Genomic DNA, 20,259 nt, shown 5'->3' on the forward strand with positions numbered 1-20,259 from the left:
CATTTGTTGGTGGACATTTAGGTTATTTCCATGTCTTGGCTATTGTAAATAGTGCTTCAGTGAACATTGGGACACATGTATCTTTTCGAATTAAAGTTTCCTCTGGATATATGACCAGGAGTGGGATTGCTGGATCATATGGTAACTCTAGTTTTTTAAGGAATCTCCATACTGGTTTTCATAGTGGCTGTACCAATTTACATTCCCACCAACAGTGTAGGAGGGTTCCCTTTTCTCCACATCCTCTCCAGCATTTATTGTTTGTAGACCTTTTGATGATGGCTATTCTGAGCAGTGTGAGGTGATAACCTTGCTGTAGTTTAGATTTGCATTTCTCTGATAATTAGTGGTGTTGAGCATCTTTTCATGTGCCTTTTGGCCATCTGTATGCCTTCTTTGGAGAAATGTCTATTTAGATCTTCTGCCCATTTTTTGATTAGGTTGTTTGTTTGTTGACATAGAGCTACATGAGCTGTTTGTATATTTTGGAGGTTAATCCCTTGTTAGTCACTTTGTTTGCAATATTTTCTCCCATTCTGTGGGTGGTCCCTTGTGTCATTTTCCATTCAACTGAAAACATTGAAGTTGTGTAGGTTAACCCAGACTTGAACATTTCCTGGGATTATTTTGGGGCTCTCTTTTAAATTCATTGTCTGAAAATCCTTAGACCTGTCTGCATAGTTAATTCTGTAGGCATGTACACACCATATTTCTCTTAGGTACATGGCTTAAAGTTGATTTAAGAACACTAGAAAATTATTGATTTCATTGGGGAAATATCTTTTGTTCTATGAGAAGTAGAATTTTGAATTTAGAACTTATTTTTTATAAGAGCTTTACCAAGATATAATTCACATACCATAAAATTAACCCATTTAAAGTGTGTAAGTCCCTAATTATTAGTATATTCACAGAATTGTGTAACCATCATCATCACATAATCAACTTTACAACAATTTCCTCACCCCAAAAAGAAACCCCATACCAATTTTCAGTCACTCTCCATTTCTTCCAAGACAACCACACTCCAGCCCTGGACATGCAGACTTTGTCTGCATGGATTTGTTTATTCTGGACATTTCGTATAAATGGAATCATATAATAGGGGGTCATTTGTAACTGACTTCTTTCATGTAGCATAATATTTTCAAGGGACTCTTACGTTAGAACATGTATTAGTTCAATTGCTAAGTTGTGTCCGACTCTTTGCTACCCCATGGACTGAACCATACCAGGCTCATCTGTCCTCCCTTTTCTCCCAGAGTTTGTTCAAACTCTTGTCCATTGAGTCAGTGATGCTATCCAACCATCTCATCCTCTACCTCCCTCTTCTTTTGTCCTCAATCTTCTCCAGCATCAGGATCTTTTCCAATGAGTTGGCTCTTCGCATCAGGTGGCCAAAGTATTGGAGTGTCAGCATCAGCATCAGTCCTTCCAATGAACATTCAGGGTTCATTGCCTTTAGGATTGACTTATTTGATCTCCTTGCAGTCCAGAGGACTCTCAAGAGGCTTCTCTAGCACCACAGTTCTAAAGCATCAATTCTTTGATACTCAGCCTTCTTTATGGTCTGACTCTCACATCCATACATGACTCCTGAAAAAACCATAGCTTTGACTATGTAGACCTTTTGTTGGCAAAGTAATGTCTCTGCTTTATAATACACTGTCTAGGTTTGTCATAGCTTTCCTTGTGAGGAGCAGCTGTCTTTTAATTTCATGACTGCAGTCACTGTCCACAGTGATTCTGGAGCCCAGGAAAATAAAATCTGTCCCTGTTTCCATTTTATCACCTTCTATTTACCATGAAGTGATGGGAGCAGATGCCATGATCTTCGTTTTCTGAATGTTGAGTTTCAAGCCAGCTTTTTCACTCTCCTCTTTCACCTTCATGAAGAGGCTCTTTAGTTCCTCTTTACTTTCTGCCATTACAGTGGTGTCATCTGCATATCTAAGGTTGTTGATGTTTCTCCAAGCAATCTTGATTCCAGCTTGAGCTTTATCCAGCCTGGCATTTCACATGATGCACTCTGCATAGAAGTTAAATAAGTAGGGTGACAATATACAGCCAATTTGCATACTCCTTTCCCAATTTGCAGTTAGTTGTTCATGTCTGATTCTAACCTGATCCATATCCAGGTTTCTCGGGAGACAGGTAAGGTGTTTTGGTAGTCCCATCTCTTTTAGAATTTTCCACAGTTTTGTTGTGATCCACACAGTCAAAGGCTTTAGGGTAGTCAGTAAAGAAGAAGTAGATGTTTTTTGGAATCCTCTTGCTTTCTCCATGATCCAGCAAATGTTGCCAATTTGATCTCTGTTTCCTCTGCCTTTTCTAAACCCAGCTTGTACATCTAGAACTTCTCAGTTCCTGCTGAAACCTAGCTTGAAGGGTTTTTAGCATAACCTTGTTAGCATGTGAAATGAGCGCAATTGTATGATAGTTTGAACATTCTTTGGCATTGCCTTCTTTGCAGTTGGAATGAAAACTGACCTTTTCCAATCCTTTGTCCACTGCCAAGTGTTGACAAATCTGTTTACTTACTGAGTGCAGCACTTTAACAGCATCATTTTTGAGGATTTTACATAGCTCAGCTGGAATTCTATCATCGCCATTAGCTTTGTTTACAGCATGTATTAGCACTTCATTCTTTTTTATTACTGAATGATATTCTATCGTATGGAAATACTACATTCTAAAACATTCATTTGGTAGTTGATGGACATTTGAGTTGTTTCCACTGAATGGCTATTGTGAATAGTTCTGCCATGAACTTTTGTGGATGAGTACTGGGACTTTACAGAAACAATTCTGTAGTTTCTGTCATTGTAATAGAGGAGACCATAGGATCAAATACAGCAAGAGTGTATAGCAGTGCATACCAGGAAGTGAAAAATAGGCCAACAAGATAAATTTACTGGGAGAATTTAAGGCCAAGTCTAACTACTCACAAGGGACTCAAGGCAGGACACACAAAGCTTAAAATTATGATTCTCTTTGAGACTGTTACAGCTTTTTGCTGACCACAGACAATGAAAGTTTGATATTTTACTGTATATGTTCGAAAATTGAAACACACTTTTCCCAATGGTACTATTCCTGGAGACCAGAGTTCCTCACTTCTAAAACCTTTCTAATCTTAGCATGCTTTTTGGATGGTTAAAACTAGTCACTGTCATACTTGTCTTGGTTTTTGTCTGTCTGCCTTATTTCTAGGTATAATGGGATTTTTAAAAATGAACTCTTCTTGTTTCGAACCTCTGATTAATACACTTATTCTTAGATAATACTATGTTAGTCCTTGATCAGGAATTTGATCAAATTTGAAAAAAAATCTCAGTCATTGAAGATAAAAGCAGACTAGAGTCAGTTAATACTGTCAGGTTCTATCTCATGGAACTTGAGCAAGATATAGACTGCTATGTCAAGGACAACTCCTGAGAATAGAGTATATCTAAATACATTAACCCTGTAAATTTGGTCTGAACAGTTTATTACAGTAATCTATGGATAAAATTTTATCATGTTGTCACATGCCCAGCAAATCTGGTCACATCTAAAGAAATCTCATCCTAGTGATCTTAGCTTAGTGATTTCATTTTGCCCAGATGATTAGCTGTGATACACTTTACTACAGCAAAGATGATGGAAAATACAGAGTAATTCCCAGATTCTGGGGTAGCTACAATAGTGATGGGGGGGAGGACTAAAATTAAAGAAAATATGATGAATCAACTTATAAGTGTTCTTGAGCTACCCTATATATATATAAAGAGAGAGAGTGTTGTTCTTTAGTTGCTCAGTCGTGTCCGACTCTTTGCAACCCCATAGACTGTAGCCTGCCTGGCCCCTCCATCCATGGGATTTCCCAGGCAAGAATACTGGAATGGGTTGCCATTGCCTTTTCCAGGGGATCTTCCTGACCCAGCTATCAAACCTTCATCTCCTGCATTGGCAGGCTGGTTCTTTACTGATGAGCCACCAGGGAAGCATGTATATATGTATGTGTGTGTGTGTGTGTGTGTGTGTGTGTTTGTATGTGTGTGTAATATATATATATATATAGTGCCAAGCTCAGTAGGTTCTACTAGATTGCTGTTCTTTCAGACAGTTTAAGTGCTTTCTTTTGGTAAGTAGGGATTTCCCTGGCAGCTCAGACGGTAAAGAGTCTGCCTGCAATGTGGGAGACCCGGGTTCGATCCCTGGGTCAGGAAGATCCCCTGGAGAAGGAAATGCAACCCACTCCAGTATTCTTGCCTGGAGAATCCCATGGACGGAGGAGCCAGGCAGGCTGCAGTCCATGGGGTCGCAAAGAGTCAGACATGACTGAGCGACTTCACTTTTTGGTAAGTAGCTTTCAGCACACCTGAGTTTCCAAATCCACAAAGTAGACAATACAGAGAGAAAGAAGTCGTAATAATTATGAACACTTAGAATGGGCCAGGCCTGGTTCTAACAGAGCTGTACGTAGAGACTGTAGACTGCACTGGCCCACTGAGCCTCCTGACGTGCTAAGAGCTTAGGACAGTTTTCTAGCCTCAGCAGTTGGCATAGCCTGGCTTTGAATCAAGGTCTTTCTGACTCCCAACCATCCTCTCAATCCCTCTTCTAATTCCGGCTTCAGCCATAGGTTGCAAAAGGGACCAAAAAGACAATGTGTCCAAAGAAAAAGTATCTCACGTTTCTTGACTTGATTCAATATTGCTTTTCAATGCAGATATCACTGGAAGAAATGGTACGTGATTATAAAATCCCACTGAGGTTTATTCAGTAGGAAAGGGGTTGGAAATGAAGAGCTCTGAATGCATTACAAGGGGACAATGCTAAGAGAGAAGGATTCGAAACAAGAGCCTGGGGGTTCCTGCCATTTTTACTGTTTTGCTTAAGGCAAACCTAAAATATGCATATTTTTACTTCCCACCCTGTGAGCGGCTCCTTAATTAACACTGGTAGTGCCAAGGCATATTAATGTCTCTTTTCCTCTGGTTGAGGGGTATTTTTGACTTTATGTTTGATAAAACTTTACAGTATAGCTTTAAATATTTCAACTATAATTGAAAAAGGCTCTGTGCAATTTCCAGTTTTTAAAATACCTCACGCTTGTGAAATGTGTCTTTGCCTTTTTTTTTTTTTTTTAGTAACTGCTAATTTGCCGGATTTATAGTTGCCGTAGTAGTTCTGTGTGATTTACTACATGTGCCCAAATCCACATGGGTGGATATGATTTAGCAGCTTTTAATGCTGTACGAGGGTAAAGATAGATTTCTCTGGACCTAATCTTTTTAGAGGCAAACCTTTGTAGTTGTTCTCGCTTTATGAAATAGATCTTACGTGTGCTCATGCTTTGATATACAGTTGGATGTGTTAAGACTGTTAAGACCATGATCACTGAAAAGTGATCTCCATACAACTATTTAATTACAGTAAGGAGGTTCTATTTAAAGAGTACATGAACTGCATTGAAAACACTTGATTGACAGCAGTAAATTAATTGAAATTACACAAAGATTGTTGTAATGTTCTTTATTATAACTAGCAGAGAGCTAGTTATGATTGCTAGAGGGGCCGGATGCTTTCATGTTTTCAGCACGTGGAGGTAAAGCCAATTTGATTTCTCTCTTTTCTGTCTCTTATGTCCATTAGCTAGTTAGGAAAAAAAATATTTAATGCAAATTTGTATCTGGACCACCACATTTATACACATGATGACATTAAATTAATCAGATAGATATACATAGTTGTAGAATGGGGTTTTGTTTTAAGCTCTGTGGAGAATAAATTAATAATGGATGGCAGGCTTTTTTTTTTTAGCACGACTGACTACAGGAAGAAATTGTGGTGACAGAAACCATGTGAAGTGAATTTGAATTAGTGTTCTTTAGGGAGATACCAGAGAAATATAATTTACAAGATAATCAAGAGCCTAAATAGATTCTCTGTGGAGTCGGCATCTGATTCCTGACATATATTCATCTATGTTGAAATGACTCCACAAATACCTTCTAACAATTAGAGAGTCAATAGAGGTGAAATGCGCATGTATAACTTCAAGAAAAGCAAAATATATATCAGTAATAATACACATCGGCTGCCAACTGTTAAAATGAGTAGATTGTATACTTGTGGTTAAGGTTTAAAATGAGTCACCTTGGAACAGTGGTATCTCATTGATCTTTTATGGGAATGCTATATCACCTACGTGCTTTATAAATACTGTGTCCAAAAAAATGTAGCATTATGATATACTTTAAAGGGTACTGACATAGATGTTTTTAAATATAAGAAAATGACTTAAGCCCTTTCGCCCTTATAAACTATTTCCCAACCCCTAAAACCACTCTGTAACCATGGCCACATTTATTAGGAAATGTATAGTAAAAGTTATCTCTAATTCAACTCTTTGAACATCAGTTTTTCTTGGTAATCTTGAAAATTTATAAATACCTGTAAAAGAGAATTTAGACTCTAAAAACTTCATATTTTACTTGGTTTCTGGCGAACATACCTCCTTTTGAGCTATTTCTGGCCTTTTTAGTCTTTGCCATGATAGCTTGTCCTGCCTCAGAACTTCAGGGGAAAAAAGTATTCTTTCAAAATCAGGCCTGTTATTCAGCTTAATAGAAGTTTTATGTGTGCCACATATTTGTTTAGGAGAAGGTACTTGTTTGGTTCATTGGACCCTGTTGTGGTAAATTTAGATTTGAATGAGTGCTGAGGAAACCTTGATCAGATATTTACAAAATCAACATGTCCTGGTAGCTTTCTGATTAATATAATGTTAGCTTTTGCTTTGAGGCGGCGTCTTCTGCTCCTTCCATTTTTTCCAGTGGTAGGTCATATATAGAGTGAGAAAAATTAAAAAGTCATAACTGTGCTTTAAAACAAGATAAACATCTCTGTGGACCAGAAATGGCGGGTTGGGCAGTAGTATATGGGGCTTAGTCAGTGAACTTTCAACTCCTGTTGGAATAGCAGTAATTAAAATGCAAAGTCAGACATGACTTAGTGACTAAACAACAGAATTCTCCTCACCAGCTCGGGGCACAGAGCCAGATATTTGAAATCAGGGTCCTGCCAAAACACACCTGGAGAGAGACATACATATACTCACTTATATGAAAAAGTTGAAGTGTTAATCACTCAGTCATGTCCAATTCTTTGTGACCTCATGCACTGGAGCCTGCCAGGCTCCTCTGTCCATGCAGTTCTCCAGGCAAGAATACTGGAGTGTGTTGCCATGCCCTTCTCCAGGGGATCTTCCCACTGAACTCAATAGACATGGTAAACTAGGCTGGACCCAGAGGAAGTAAGGAATTGAAAAGAATTCTGAGGACTTCACTATACAAAGTAGTAAGAAAAACAGATAAATATAAATAAGCAATTAAGAAAGATAGGGAATGAACCATAAGGCTGTAAAATATACCTAGTACAAGGTTCAGAAGAAGAGAAGGGAGGAAATGGCAGAGAAGCAATAACCACCGAGAATCTTCCAGAAATGAAGAATGATGTGAGTCTTTAACGAAATGGTCTCCTGAGAGAAATTTCAAACATCTGGGAAGGCAAGAAAGGCCTGTGTAGAGCAATTGGTATTCTTTACAGCTCAGCTTTGGGAAGTCCTGACTGATTCAAATGAGTTCTCTCTGTTTTTCACTGGAAAACATAAAAACAGAAATGCAGTGTGTTGTATATATTAAACCATGGTTTCTGAACAGGGGCGCTTATAAATAACTCATTAAAGGAGAGCTTCATGGAAACCTAGGCCCAGACGAACACCTCTCTGGAAAAGGTAGATAACTTTGTGAGAAATAAGAGGTAAGACGGTAGTCGTTTGTTGTACTATTCTGAAACCCATGTCTAAAAGCAATGTTTTCAAAAAGATCATTGTGGATGACCCACTCTGGTAGAAAGAGTTTTGAATAGGATTCTACATATAAAAAAGGTGTTTTCAGTTGGGATATTTCAATGAAGGTGGATTTCTTTTAGCGGATACTTCAAGCAGAAAAAAAATAGATGATAATTTCTATCAAATGAAACCCTCTGAAGAGTGGATGATGCTTCAAGTTCACAGAAACATTTAGATGATTGTCAGTTAAGTGGCCAGAAATTGGATTTAATTAACATGAGCTACTTGTGTTGGCTTACACCCAGAGGACCTATGTACAGAATCTAGCTAAGGGTAAACTTATTTTGATAAATTTCTTCTTATTACTGCTTTGTCAGAGCAGATTGCTAGGAAACAGACTACACACATAACTCTCTGTGAAGATTGATAGCAGACAGAATTTCAGTCAATACAAATAGAGTATATTTCTGTAAATGAAAAAGATCATTGATTTCCCTGCATTACTTGAAACAAATTCCTGGAAAACTGGTAACATTAGGTATAGGGTAACTCTTTGTGCATGCTAAGTCACTTCAGTCGTGTCCTGACTCTTTGTGACCCTATGGACTACAGCCCACTAGGCTCCTCTGTTCATGGGATTCTCCAGGCAAGAATACTTGAGTGGGTTGCCATGCCCTCCTCTGGGGTATCTTCCCTGGGTAGAACTTCAAACAAAAACAAAAAAAGAGATTAGATTGGATTGAAATAAAATCTTTGGTGTGGAGGTCCAGCATTTTGAAACTGGGTGTTCTGGAAGATGTGCCATCCCTGAGGAATGCTCATTCCAGGTATGGAGCAACAGAAAACATTTTCCTAAGAGGAAAAACCCTCTTGCAAAACAAGAGCCTCTGGAGACACAGGTTTGATCCCTGGGTCAGGAAGATCCCCTGGAGTAGGAAATGGCAACACGCTCCAGTATTCTTGCCTGGGAAATCCCATGGACAGAGAAGCCTGGCAGGCTATAGTCCATGGGGTCGCAGAGAGTCAGACACGATTGAGCACACACCGATAACAGGAAGCCTGATCATGAGATTATTTTTCCTCCTCCAACTGGACAAGGGAAAAACTCTTCTTGACTGCTCACTACTTCTCATGTCCTTTCCCATTGATAAAGATCTTCCACCTTTGTGGCTAGGACATTCTCTAACCCAATGAAATAACATCTGTGAACAATAGAAATCTACCATCCTATTTTGGTGTTCATTATATCTGGAAGAAGGATACCAAGAGTTCTAATCATTTGCTGGGTACCAAATAACAGAAGTGCCCTCCGTTGGCATTCTCAACAATTTGAAAGCAAGAAGGAAACCCATACTCCTAAATGTCTCTATTAAAAAACATAAAAAGAAAGGACTTAAGTGTTCAACTTAAAAGCTAGGGGAAAAACACAGTAAGTTATAGGAGATTATTTGACATAAAAGGCACCTGGGGTAACTGAAGAGCTTAACCACATTCCTGATGTAAAGACTCAATAATGCAAAGTCAGCTGTTTCCATTTTATTCTCTACATTCAGTGTCACTCAAACCCTAAATGTCAACAAGGATTTTCCTGGAATAGGAAATCTTGACTCTAAAATCATAGAGGTGATCAAAGAAGTATGAAGAACCAAGACAATTTTATGGCAGAACGAAGTGGGAGTGAGAAGGCCTACCAGACCACAAGATATTCATGGCCATAATGTGGAATTCACACAGGGACACACAGATAATAAACCAACCACAGAGAATAGAGACCTCTGAAGCACACTTGTGTATTTATGGGTGCTCAATGGACTGTAAAAATGCCATCGAAATCAGTGGGAGTCGGGGAAAGGTGGACTATACAAGGCACAGTGCTGGCTTAATAAGTTATCTACATCAGGGGGAGTCAAGTTAGATTTCATGTTCACACCAAACAAAAGATTCTGGGTTAAGTTGTAAATGTGAAAAACAGGGTTGTTAACTGTAAAATGTAGGTGTGCGGGAGATTTTCTTAAAACATGACACACAGAAAACATGGAGGAATGTTTTGAAATTAAAAATCATTGTAGAATAGGATGCCAAGAGTAAAGGTCAAAATCAGCTGTACTAATATTTGGCCAAGAGATAGTATTTGCTATGCTATAATTGGCAATAAATAAGCATCTAGAACATATCCAGAATTTGCATAAGAAAAAGACTACCCAGTAGGGAAACAGGTACGGAAACATTAAAAGCCAACTAAGATGAAAGATATTCATCCCCTGGGAATTCCCTGGCCGTCCAACGATTCTGTGCTTTCACTGCCAAGGGTGCGGGTTTGATCCCTGGTCAGGGAACTGAGATCCCATGATCTGTGTGGCACAGCCAAAAAAAGGTCAGCCTCACCAATAAAATCACCCGAAACTTACATGTTTGATAATGCCAAGTATTTGATGAAGATGTGGCCAAATGGAAAACCTCACTCACTGCTGGTGGGAGAACAAATTGGTATAAAAACACTTAGGAGAGCAGTTTGGTGATCTTTGGCAATGTTGGTGGTGGTGCTGGAACCCAACAATTTTATATCTATATTTATTCTGTAAAGAATCTCTCAAACAGGTATTCAAGGAGACCAGTAGAAGGAAATTCATTGTGTCACTGTTTGTATTAGGGAAAAGTTGGGAACAACCTAAATGGTCTTTGACAGGAGAATGTTGATGGCATATTCAAGCTGCAAAAGAATGTTGAAGGCAAAAAGCAAGTCTTAGAATGGGATGTACATGCTTCAACAAAGTTCTTAAAGTTTAGGAACATGCTATGTTAAATAATGCTATTAGATTGAATCGCATGAAATGGCCATTTATGTAGGTTTAAAAAAGCTGAATATCACTGTCTTTATTAAGTTCAACCTAGTAATGATGGATATCATGGTAGTGATGGACATGGAACTCAGGATGGCATTATCTCCTTAGGGGTAGTGGTGAGCAGGGAACTGACATAATAAGGAGAACTTGTGGGGACACTTCAGCTATAACTGTCATATTTTATTTCTTCAAATTTTTGAAGAAAATATGGCATATGTTAAGTTTATTAAAGCACCATGGTGGGTACATGGGTACACTTTTACTATGTTCTTCTACCATGCTGTTGAAAATATTTGATGATTTGTTTAAGCAAACCCAAGTGTCAATAGAAGTATAAGAATTATAATCTGATGACAGTCTAAGGCAATATTTACACAATGATTAACTCCTTTGCTGCTTAATTATGTAAACATAGCACTCACAAGGCTTTTAAGTATAGAAGATTGAAAAGCATCTCCCCTCACACACACCGGGCAGACGCTTCAAACTTTATTTTGTTTTTTGTTTTTGTTTTTTTTCTTTAAGCATTGCTAAAATCGTCATCATAAAAACCATTCATTAAGTGCCTCTCTTTTGCTTGCTATTGTGTTTGGTGGCGGTCAGAAATATCTCTCTGCCATTAGTATAAGAAATCTGGTGATGATATTCAACTTCCTTTTTCTTGTTTTTTCCCTTGTTTTTTTCCCCCACTTCTTTGATGCCAAATAGGAATCTGCAGGCAGAATATGATCGTCTCAAGGAGCAGCATGAACATAAAGGCCTGTCCCCACTGCCGTCCCCTCCTGAGATGATGCCCACCTCGCCACAGAGTCCCCGGGATGCTGAGCTCATTGCTGAGGCCAAGCTACTGCGTCAACACAAAGGCCGCCTGGAAGCCAGGATGCAGATCCTGGAAGACCACAATAAACAGCTGGAGTCCCAGTTACACAGGCTCAGGCAGCTGCTGGAGCAAGTGAGACACCCATCTCTCTAACATGGGATCTTTACAAAAATCCACTTTCCCCTCTTACAACTAAGAACCAGAACTCTCAGTCCTTTTCAGAAATGCAGCAAACATTGATTTGGTCATTATTCAGTGTGTGTTTTGCCAAGTGCTAGATAGCAAGGGATATAAGAATAGGAATGAAATGAGCGTGTCGTTTTATGTTGCTGCCAGATTGTGTCCTATGAAAATGTGTTGTATTTGACCAATTTAAAATTCATCTTGGGAAAAAAAATGCAGAAAGGTTTCCACTGGTATCCGAAAGTGAAATTTTTACCTCTTGAAAATCAGGAGCTCTCTTTTTTGTAGTTACTCTTATTTTGTGGTATGCCTTTGGTTCCTTTTGATAATCCCTAAAATATAATTTAAGTGGCCGTTGAAAATGTAGCAGGATATTGCATTGTAGGAGACCCTTCCCTGCACATAGTCCTGGCTTTCTGGGAATTATAAATTTTGAGATATGGTCTCTCCATCTTATTGCATAATACTTCACAAAAGTATGAATTTTCCATTACATTTTTGTGGTCTCATATGGGCTTCCCTGATAGCTTAGTTGGTAAAGAATCTGCCGGCAATGCAGGAGACCCCAGTTCAATTCCTGGGTCAGGAAGATCCACTGGAGTAGGGATAGGCTGCCCACTCTAGTATTCTTGGGCTTCCCTTGTGGCTCAGCTGGTAAAGAATCCACCTGCAATGCAGGAGACCTGGGTTCGATCCCTGGTTTGGGAAGATCCCCTGGAGAAGGGAAAGGTTACCCACTCCAGTATTCTGGCCTTGAGAATCACATGGACTGTATAGTCCATGGGGTCACAAAGAGTTGGACACTACTGAGCGACTTTCACTTGCACTTCATATGATTTCACCATTCTCATATGACCTTCTACATCTTTCAGTTAGTGTAATGATTTTTTTCTATCTTATTCCACTGTAGCTGTACTGTCTTTCAAACTTTTGAGGGGTTATGATTCAAATACAAAGACAGTATCCATGGATCTTATCAACTGTGAAATTTCCCAACTTTAACTGTCTGTGGGAGATTTCTAATTAGGAAAAGTCATAATTTCAGAGTCTTGAGTGTCTATAATGGGTTTAAATTTATGTATTTGTTTGAGTGTTTATTATGGAAAATAATTCTATTTTCTTTGGATGCCTTAGCCCCAGGCCGAGGCCAAGGTGAATGGCACAACGGTGTCCTCTCCTTCTACCTCTCTTCAGAGGTCAGACAGCAGCCAGCCTATGCTGCTCCGGGTGGTTGGCAGTCAAACTTCAGAATCCATGGGTAAGTGTCTGTCTTAGCTACTCTTGGATTTTGCCATCTCTTAAGGTCTGGAAATGGTGAACTATTTGCAGCAACTTTTAAATTGCCTGCTCAATTATTTAATGTCAGTTATGGACCAGAGGTTGTCATGAATGCCTTAGGGGTACAGAGATGAAAGACACAGTCCCCTCACCCTCTAAGGTCTGGCTGTTCAGTTACTAGAATAAGGCCACGTGGTATTAGTTTCAGTCCTTTGGGAGATCTGAAAAGGATTTTTGATGAATTGATATCTGTGAAGGGTTCAGAAGGATGGAGGAGGAACTGAGCATTTGTTGAAGATGGAGAGATGAAGGCCAAGGACAGGAAAGAGCCAGGGTTCCAGACATTAGAAAGATAGGATCCCGGCAGGAGTGGGGGAAAGTAAGGCCTCAGAGGAAGGTTAGGGTCACAATGTAGTGACGTGAATACTGGGCAGAGGTGTTTGGTCAGGGTCACAGAGCCACTGAGAATCATTTAGCAGGTAAGAAGTAGCTGTAGAGATGTACTCTGGCAGCTTTATCTGTCCCAGAGTAAAACTTCTATAGTTTGAAAGACCAGTGAGAAGGCAGTCACAAAGGCCAAGTTATGGGACTTCTGAGGCTGCTTAAGAGATGTCTGGGATGGGATAGGAGGAGATGACTGTGACTTATTTGAAAGTACAGTACCCAAGACCAGGGGTCTGACTGGAAGATGTGAGGAAAGGAGGGGAGAGGACTTGGTTGGAAGAAGATGGTGATCCTTTTGAAGGTGGAGGTCCTGTCTTTGAGGAAGTGGTAAAAGGGCAATCTGGAGAGATTTGAGGGTGAACCTCATAGAATGGGGAGCCGAAAGGTATGAGAGGAAAAATATAACACAGGGGCATGGTTTCAGGGCCTTGGGGAAGACCTCCATTTAGTTGATGGGGGGAGTAGTGTTGGAAGGTGTAGACACACCAAGTCATATTCTTCAGACTGAGAAGGAATGTTAAGACCAAACAGTGAAGCAGGTAACTCCATAAATGAAAGCCAGCGTTCATTTCTTTTGTGAAGGAAGAGGAGATGTTTGAAGTTGTTTTCCCAGCTTTGCCACACCTCAATGATTTAGGGCATCGGCTGCTCTTGCCTCCACCTGAGATCTGAATCGAGGTAATCGACTGTTGGGACTGTAAGCAATAGCTCAGCATCTGAAAACATATGCCTTTGTAAAGTCCTTACATTCCCAAAACAATGGAGTTTTAGTATGTCTGTTGTTATTTCCTACTGCAGGATTTTCTCTTTTTTTGAAGTAAGCCCGGCCTGAGAAGCTAAGTCGCATATTTGAGAGGTGAGATGCAAAGCCCTGGGTGCTTAGAAGTATTAATTATTTAGACCTGTCACCATGAGCCCGGAGGCAGCATGCCTATGAAAGCACCCAAATTCACCTCAGGCCATCGGCCTGATGATTTGTGGAGCTCAGAGAATCGTGGCAGACTTAAATACAAGGACAGAAGTGCATTTGCCAGCGGCTGAGTTAGGCTAAGAGATAACTTGCCAGTGTCAAATGGATAGGCTCTATTGTTAGTAAGCTTGTTCTCTGAAGAGACTGAGTGCAGAGGTGATTCCCCCCCACCCCACTGTTGCTGTTCATTTGCTAAGTCGTGTCAACTCTTTGTGAACACATGGACTGCAGCACACCAGGCTTCCCTGTCCTTCACTAACTCCCTGAATTTGCTTAAATTCATGTCCATTGAGTCCTCACTGTAAAGAAGGGGGCAGGGAAAGACCCTCTTCTTGAGAGATGCACATGTATTAAAATAAATGCAGTGTGTATCCTCATGCTTTGAAGCTCCAAGGTGTGATAAGGCTGGGATTTGCTGAACCATACTCTGGTAGAATGCCACATTCTTGTAATATATAACCCCAGGACTCTGTAAAGAGAAGTACAGGTGAAGTCATACTGGGTGATCTATCTAATGAGTTGGAGTGTTTCCTCAAACTATGACATACTTACCAATGGTAAGTCTCTGTGTACCATGTGGGTGTTCTATACATTTTTTTTTAATGGGATGGTATGCTGTGAAGCTCACATTATGTTTTAAAATAAGACAAATAGAAATGGACAAAGTCTGTCTTCCTAACAACTTATCTCTGACTCCTTAACTTGTACCCAGTCATTCTTTTTAAAGAACATTTTGTATTTTGTTTGTTTACACAATGTTAAAAGTTTCCTTCCCTGCTTAGAACAATTTCAAACTTAGGGCAGAATTGCAATTTAGTCAACATTTTGCCAATTTGCTGTATTTATTTATGTTTGTTAACATCTTTGTGTCTGTGTGTGTATGTGTGTGTGTGTGTATATATACTGTATATATTCCTGTTTTATGTGCATTATAGTTTTACTCATTGAATGACTATATTTCATACATAGTAACATTTCATCCCTAAACATTTTAAGATGTATCTTCCAAGGTGAAAAATATTTTCTTACATAGTCACACTCAGGAAATTAACACTGATATACCACTATTATCTAATAGATAATTTAGATTCAGATATCCCCCATTCTGCCAATAATATTCTTTCTATTAATAGCCTTTTATCTTTTTTCATTTAGAAGCCAATGAAAGGTCACCCTTGGCATCTAGTTGTCATGTCTCTTGAGTTTCCTCTAATCTAGAACACTCCCCCAGCCTCTTCAGATGTTACAGGACACTGGCATTTCGGAAGAGGTCAGGCTAGTTGTTGTGTAGAATGTTTCTCACTGGGGATTTGCCTGCTTGTATAATCCCAATTGGATTCAGGCTAAGTATCTTATGCCAGATTACCACATAGGTGATGTTGTGTCCTCAGCACATCACTTCAAGGCTTTTTCTCAAGATTGCCAGCTAGACCTCTCCCGTGAATATGTTCTGGATAAAATCAGATAAAAATAGAACACACTCTGAAATCACGGTCAGCCTCCAGAACATCTCTCCCACTGTCTAAACTGTACATAGGTACCAGTTTTCTGCATTTTCTTCCTTTACCTACCTGCCTTCTTTTTTTTTAAGCTTCATTCAGGTGTAAATGATAAAGATATACTTTTAATGTATACATCTTGATAAATTTGAGCATGTGTGTGTGTGTGTGTATATATATGTATACACACACACATATATATACACACACACCCCCATGGGCTTCCCTGGTGGCCCAGTGGTAAAGAATCCCACCTGCCAATGCAGGAGACATGGGTTCAGTCCCTGGGTAGGGAAGTTCCCCTGGAGGAGGAAATGGCAAGCCACTCCAGTATTCTTACCTGGAGAAGCCCATGGACAGAGGAGCCTGGTGGGCTACAGTCCATTGCAAAGAGTTGGACACAACTGAGCAACATGATACCATCATCATAAGCAAGGAACTAAATTCTTCTGTCTTTCTCTCTTTCTTTCCTTCCATTTTACTGCTTTACCATGATATTCAAAATCCACCCTCCTATACCAGTCAGTTTTTTTCTCCCTAGTTAAGTACTTAACCTCCTTAAAAGCAACAACTAAGTCTTGCTCATTTTCTTTCCCAATTGATCACCTTTTATGCAACAAGCATTCAGTAAAATGCCTCTTGAATGAATATTTTCAAAGTCAAGCACAGTACACCATTATGTAGATACAGAATGATTCACACACTGAGAAAGTTTCACTGGAGTTTCTGGATCAAGATGACAACATAAGATCCTGAACTTCCCTCCTCGCACACAAACACAGAATCTACAACTCCACACTGAATAGTTCCCTCTCAAAGACATTCAGGAAATAGCTGAGTGAGTCCTATACATAAACGTCGGACAACCAAAAAAGCCCACATCCAGCATGTAGGAGATGTAGAAAACAAACCGAATGGTTACCAGGGGAGTTGGGAGGTTGCCATATATAAAACAGATAGTCAGGACTTACTGTATAGCACAGGGAATTCTACTCAGTACTCTGGAATGACATATGTGGGAAAAGTATCTAAAAAAGAGTGGATGGATATATAACTGATTCACTTGTCTATATACCTGAAGCTAAGAACATTGTAACGCAACTCTACTCCAATAGAAACGAATTGAAAACAACATAGGAGAGTCTGAGCCACAGTCTTGCTGTGAACCCCATCCCGGTCATGGTGACACACAACCAGGAAGGAACTCACAACTATTAGCTTCTCTCTGAGTAGTAAAGGTTTGAGCCCCAGCTCTTAATATGTCCTTCTACCTGAGAGATGGGCTCTCCAAACATCTAACATCCATGAAGTCCAGAAAGCCAGAGTGAACAGAGACAGTACTTACAGGGGGACTCACCATGCCTCACACTGCCCCTGGCCAACTGCACAGCATAAAGGCAACAGGTTGCAATGCACCCAGTCTTTCCATGAAAGAGGCTCATTTGTCTATATCTTAAAAGCCTCAGCCTGAAGAGGCAGGCTTCTAATTTAACACACATCCAGGGGCTGACTTCCATACTCTCCAGAGATGACATAGGCCAGCTAGTGCCGTCTCCCCACTCCTGCCTCGCTCCAGGTCATGGGTATCTCCCAGAAAGGAACTTGTGTGCATATCTGCCGTTCTGGTAGTCCGTGGGGGCTTATGTTCACAGCTCAGTGAAATGGTAGCATACCAAAAGGAAAAAAAAAAAAAAACAGCAGTTTTTAAATAGCTAGCTATCTTCCCAGAGCTCAGTGCAGAGGGAGCATACAGAAACTTACATCTCCCAGTCTTTCCCTAAAAGAGGTCTGTTTACAGACTTTAAAAGCTGTTGCCTAAGGCTCAGTCTTCCACTCATCTTGCATCTAAGTGCTGACTGAAATCCTCCTCTCCGTTGGAACCCTGACAGGTCTGGGCACACCCTCAACTACAGAGGCAGTAAGAACAAATAAGCCTCCTTGGACAATCACGAGAATTTCAGAGATGATCAAGAGGTAGGGCAGAGCTGAAAAATAAGGCTCATCTCCTACCTGAGATCACCCCTTCAAGATGGGAGGGGTAACTTGTAGCTAATGCATAGAAACCAACAGAAAGGGACAAGGAAAAGGGGAAAAAAAGAGAAACATGTTTCAAAGAAAAGAACATGCTAAAACCTCAAAAATGACCTTAAAGAAATTGAGATAAGTGTTTTCCAAATAAAGATTACAAAACAGCAGTCAAAGAGATGCCCATCAAGGTCAGGAAAACAATGCACAAAGTGAAAATTCCGACAAAGACAGAAAATATAAATGACAAAGCAATAAATACAGTAACAGAACTGATAAATACAATAGAGGCATTCAGCAGTGGACTAGATGAATTGGGAATAAAAGATGAGCAAACTCAAAGAGGACAATGGAATTCATCCATAATACACCAAGTTTTTAAGTAGCTTTAGAAAAACTTACAGTTACCAGAGAGAGTTGGGGATTAACATATACACACTACTGTATATAAAATAGATGACTCTTATCAGTACTCTGTAACAACCTATAATGGGAGAGATGGATGTAAAAAAGAATATTTGTATATATAACTCAATCACTTCGCTGTACATCTGAAACTAACACAACATTGTCAGTCAACTATATTTCAATAAAAAAATTAAAGATAAAGAGAAGATAGCTTAAGGAGCTTATTGTACACCATCAAGCAGACAAAACAATTATTCCTAACATAGAGTCCTAGAAGGAAAAGAGAGAAAGGAGCAGAAAACTTTCTTAGCCTGAGGAAGGAGACATACTGTCAGGAAACCTGGACAGTTCCCACACTAAGACACATCATAATTAAACTGTCAAAAGTTAAAGACAATGAGAAAGTCTTAAAAGCAACAAGAGAAAAACAACTTCTTACATACAAGGGAACCCCATAAATCCATCAGCAGATTTTTCTACAGAAACTTGACAGGCCAGAAGGGAGTTTCATGATATATTCAAAGTATTAAAAAAAAAACTGCCAAGCAGAATACTCTATCCAGCAAAGTTGTCCATCAGAATTGAGGGAAAGAGAAAGAGTTATCCAGACAAGCAAAAGCTGAAGGAAAGCAGCACCACTAGACCAGCCTTAGAAGAAATGTAAAAGAGACTTCTTTAAATAAAAGGGTCATAATTAGTAACAGGAAAACATGGAAGTATAAGTCTCACAAGGTAAGAATATAATTAAATTCAGAATAATCAAATGTTATAACAGTGATAGGCTAATCGCTTGTATATTCAGTAGGAAGGTTAAAAGACAAAAGTGATAAAAATAACTGTTACCAAAGTAATTTGTTATTGGACACACAAAACATGTAAATTGTGACACCAAAAACATAACATAGGGAGGAGAGTACAAATGTAGAGCTTTAGAATGTATTTGAACTTTTGTTATTATCATCTTAAAATAGACTGTTATGTTTCATCTAAACCTCATGGAAACCACAAAGCAGAAACCTATATACAAACAATAGGAAGAACTCTTAAGCATGACACTACAGCCAGTCATCAAATCACAGAGAATCACTCTCTAGTGAGAAGAATGGCAGAGAGGAACTATAAGACAGAAAACAATCTTTTAACTGGCAGTAAGTACATACCTATCAAAAATTACTTTAAGTGGACTAAATCCCCCAGTCACAATATAAGAGTGGCTAAATGGCTGAAAAGCAAGACTTACAGTCTCCCAAGGCAATAGAAATAAAGAAATGGAACCTAATCAAACTTAAAAACTTTTGCACAGCAAAGGAAACCATAAGCAAAATGAAAAGACAGCCTACGGAATGGGAGATACTACTTGCAAATGATACAGCCAATAAGGGCCTAATTTCCAAAATATACAAACAGCTCATACAACTCAACAGCAAAAAAATAAAAATAAACAACCCAATTGAAAAATGGGCAGAAGGCCTAAATAGACATTTCTCCAAAGAAGAAATACAAATGGCCAATAGCCACAGGAAAAGATGCTCAGCATCACTAATTATCAGAGAAGTGCAAATCAAGACTACATGAGGTATCACCTCACACTGGTCAGAATGGCCATATTAAAACTCTACAAATAGCAAATGCCAGAGAAGATGTGGAGAAAAGGCAACATGCCTACACTGTTGTTGGCAGGAATGTAAACTGGTGAAGGCGCTCTGGAAAACAGTATAGAGGTTCCTCAGAAAACTAAAACTAGTATACATGACCCAGCAATCCCACTCCTAGGCATATATCCAGACAAAACTCTAATCCAAAAAGATACATGTGCCCCTATGTTCACTGCAGCACTATTCATAATAGCCAAGACAGTTAAGCAACCTAAATGTCCATCAACAGAGGAATGAATAAAGAAGATGTGGTACATAAATACATTGGAATATTACCCAGCCCTAAAAAAGAAC

The 20,259-nt window shown here is 39.4% G+C and overlaps 1 protein-coding gene across 4 annotated transcripts in view; it reads left to right on the top strand.

The window, feature by feature from the left end:
- Nucleotides 1-20,259, top strand: part of DMD (dystrophin) — a 2,165,569-nt gene that overhangs the window by 2,116,675 nt on the left and 28,635 nt on the right. For all 4 annotated transcript variants that reach the window (XM_061137756.1, XM_061137757.1, XM_061137760.1 and 1 more), the window contains 2 exons: nt 11,392-11,635; nt 12,821-12,944. In XM_061137756.1, the coding sequence (XP_060993739.1) occupies nt 11,392-11,635; nt 12,821-12,944 (368 nt within the window). The remainder of the gene's footprint in view (nt 1-11,391; nt 11,636-12,820; nt 12,945-20,259) is intronic.

The sequence above is a fragment of the Dama dama genome, chromosome X (genome assembly GCF_033118175.1).
Source record: "Dama dama isolate Ldn47 chromosome X, ASM3311817v1, whole genome shotgun sequence".
In the NCBI taxonomy this organism is placed as follows: Eukaryota; Metazoa; Chordata; class Mammalia; order Artiodactyla; family Cervidae; genus Dama; species Dama dama.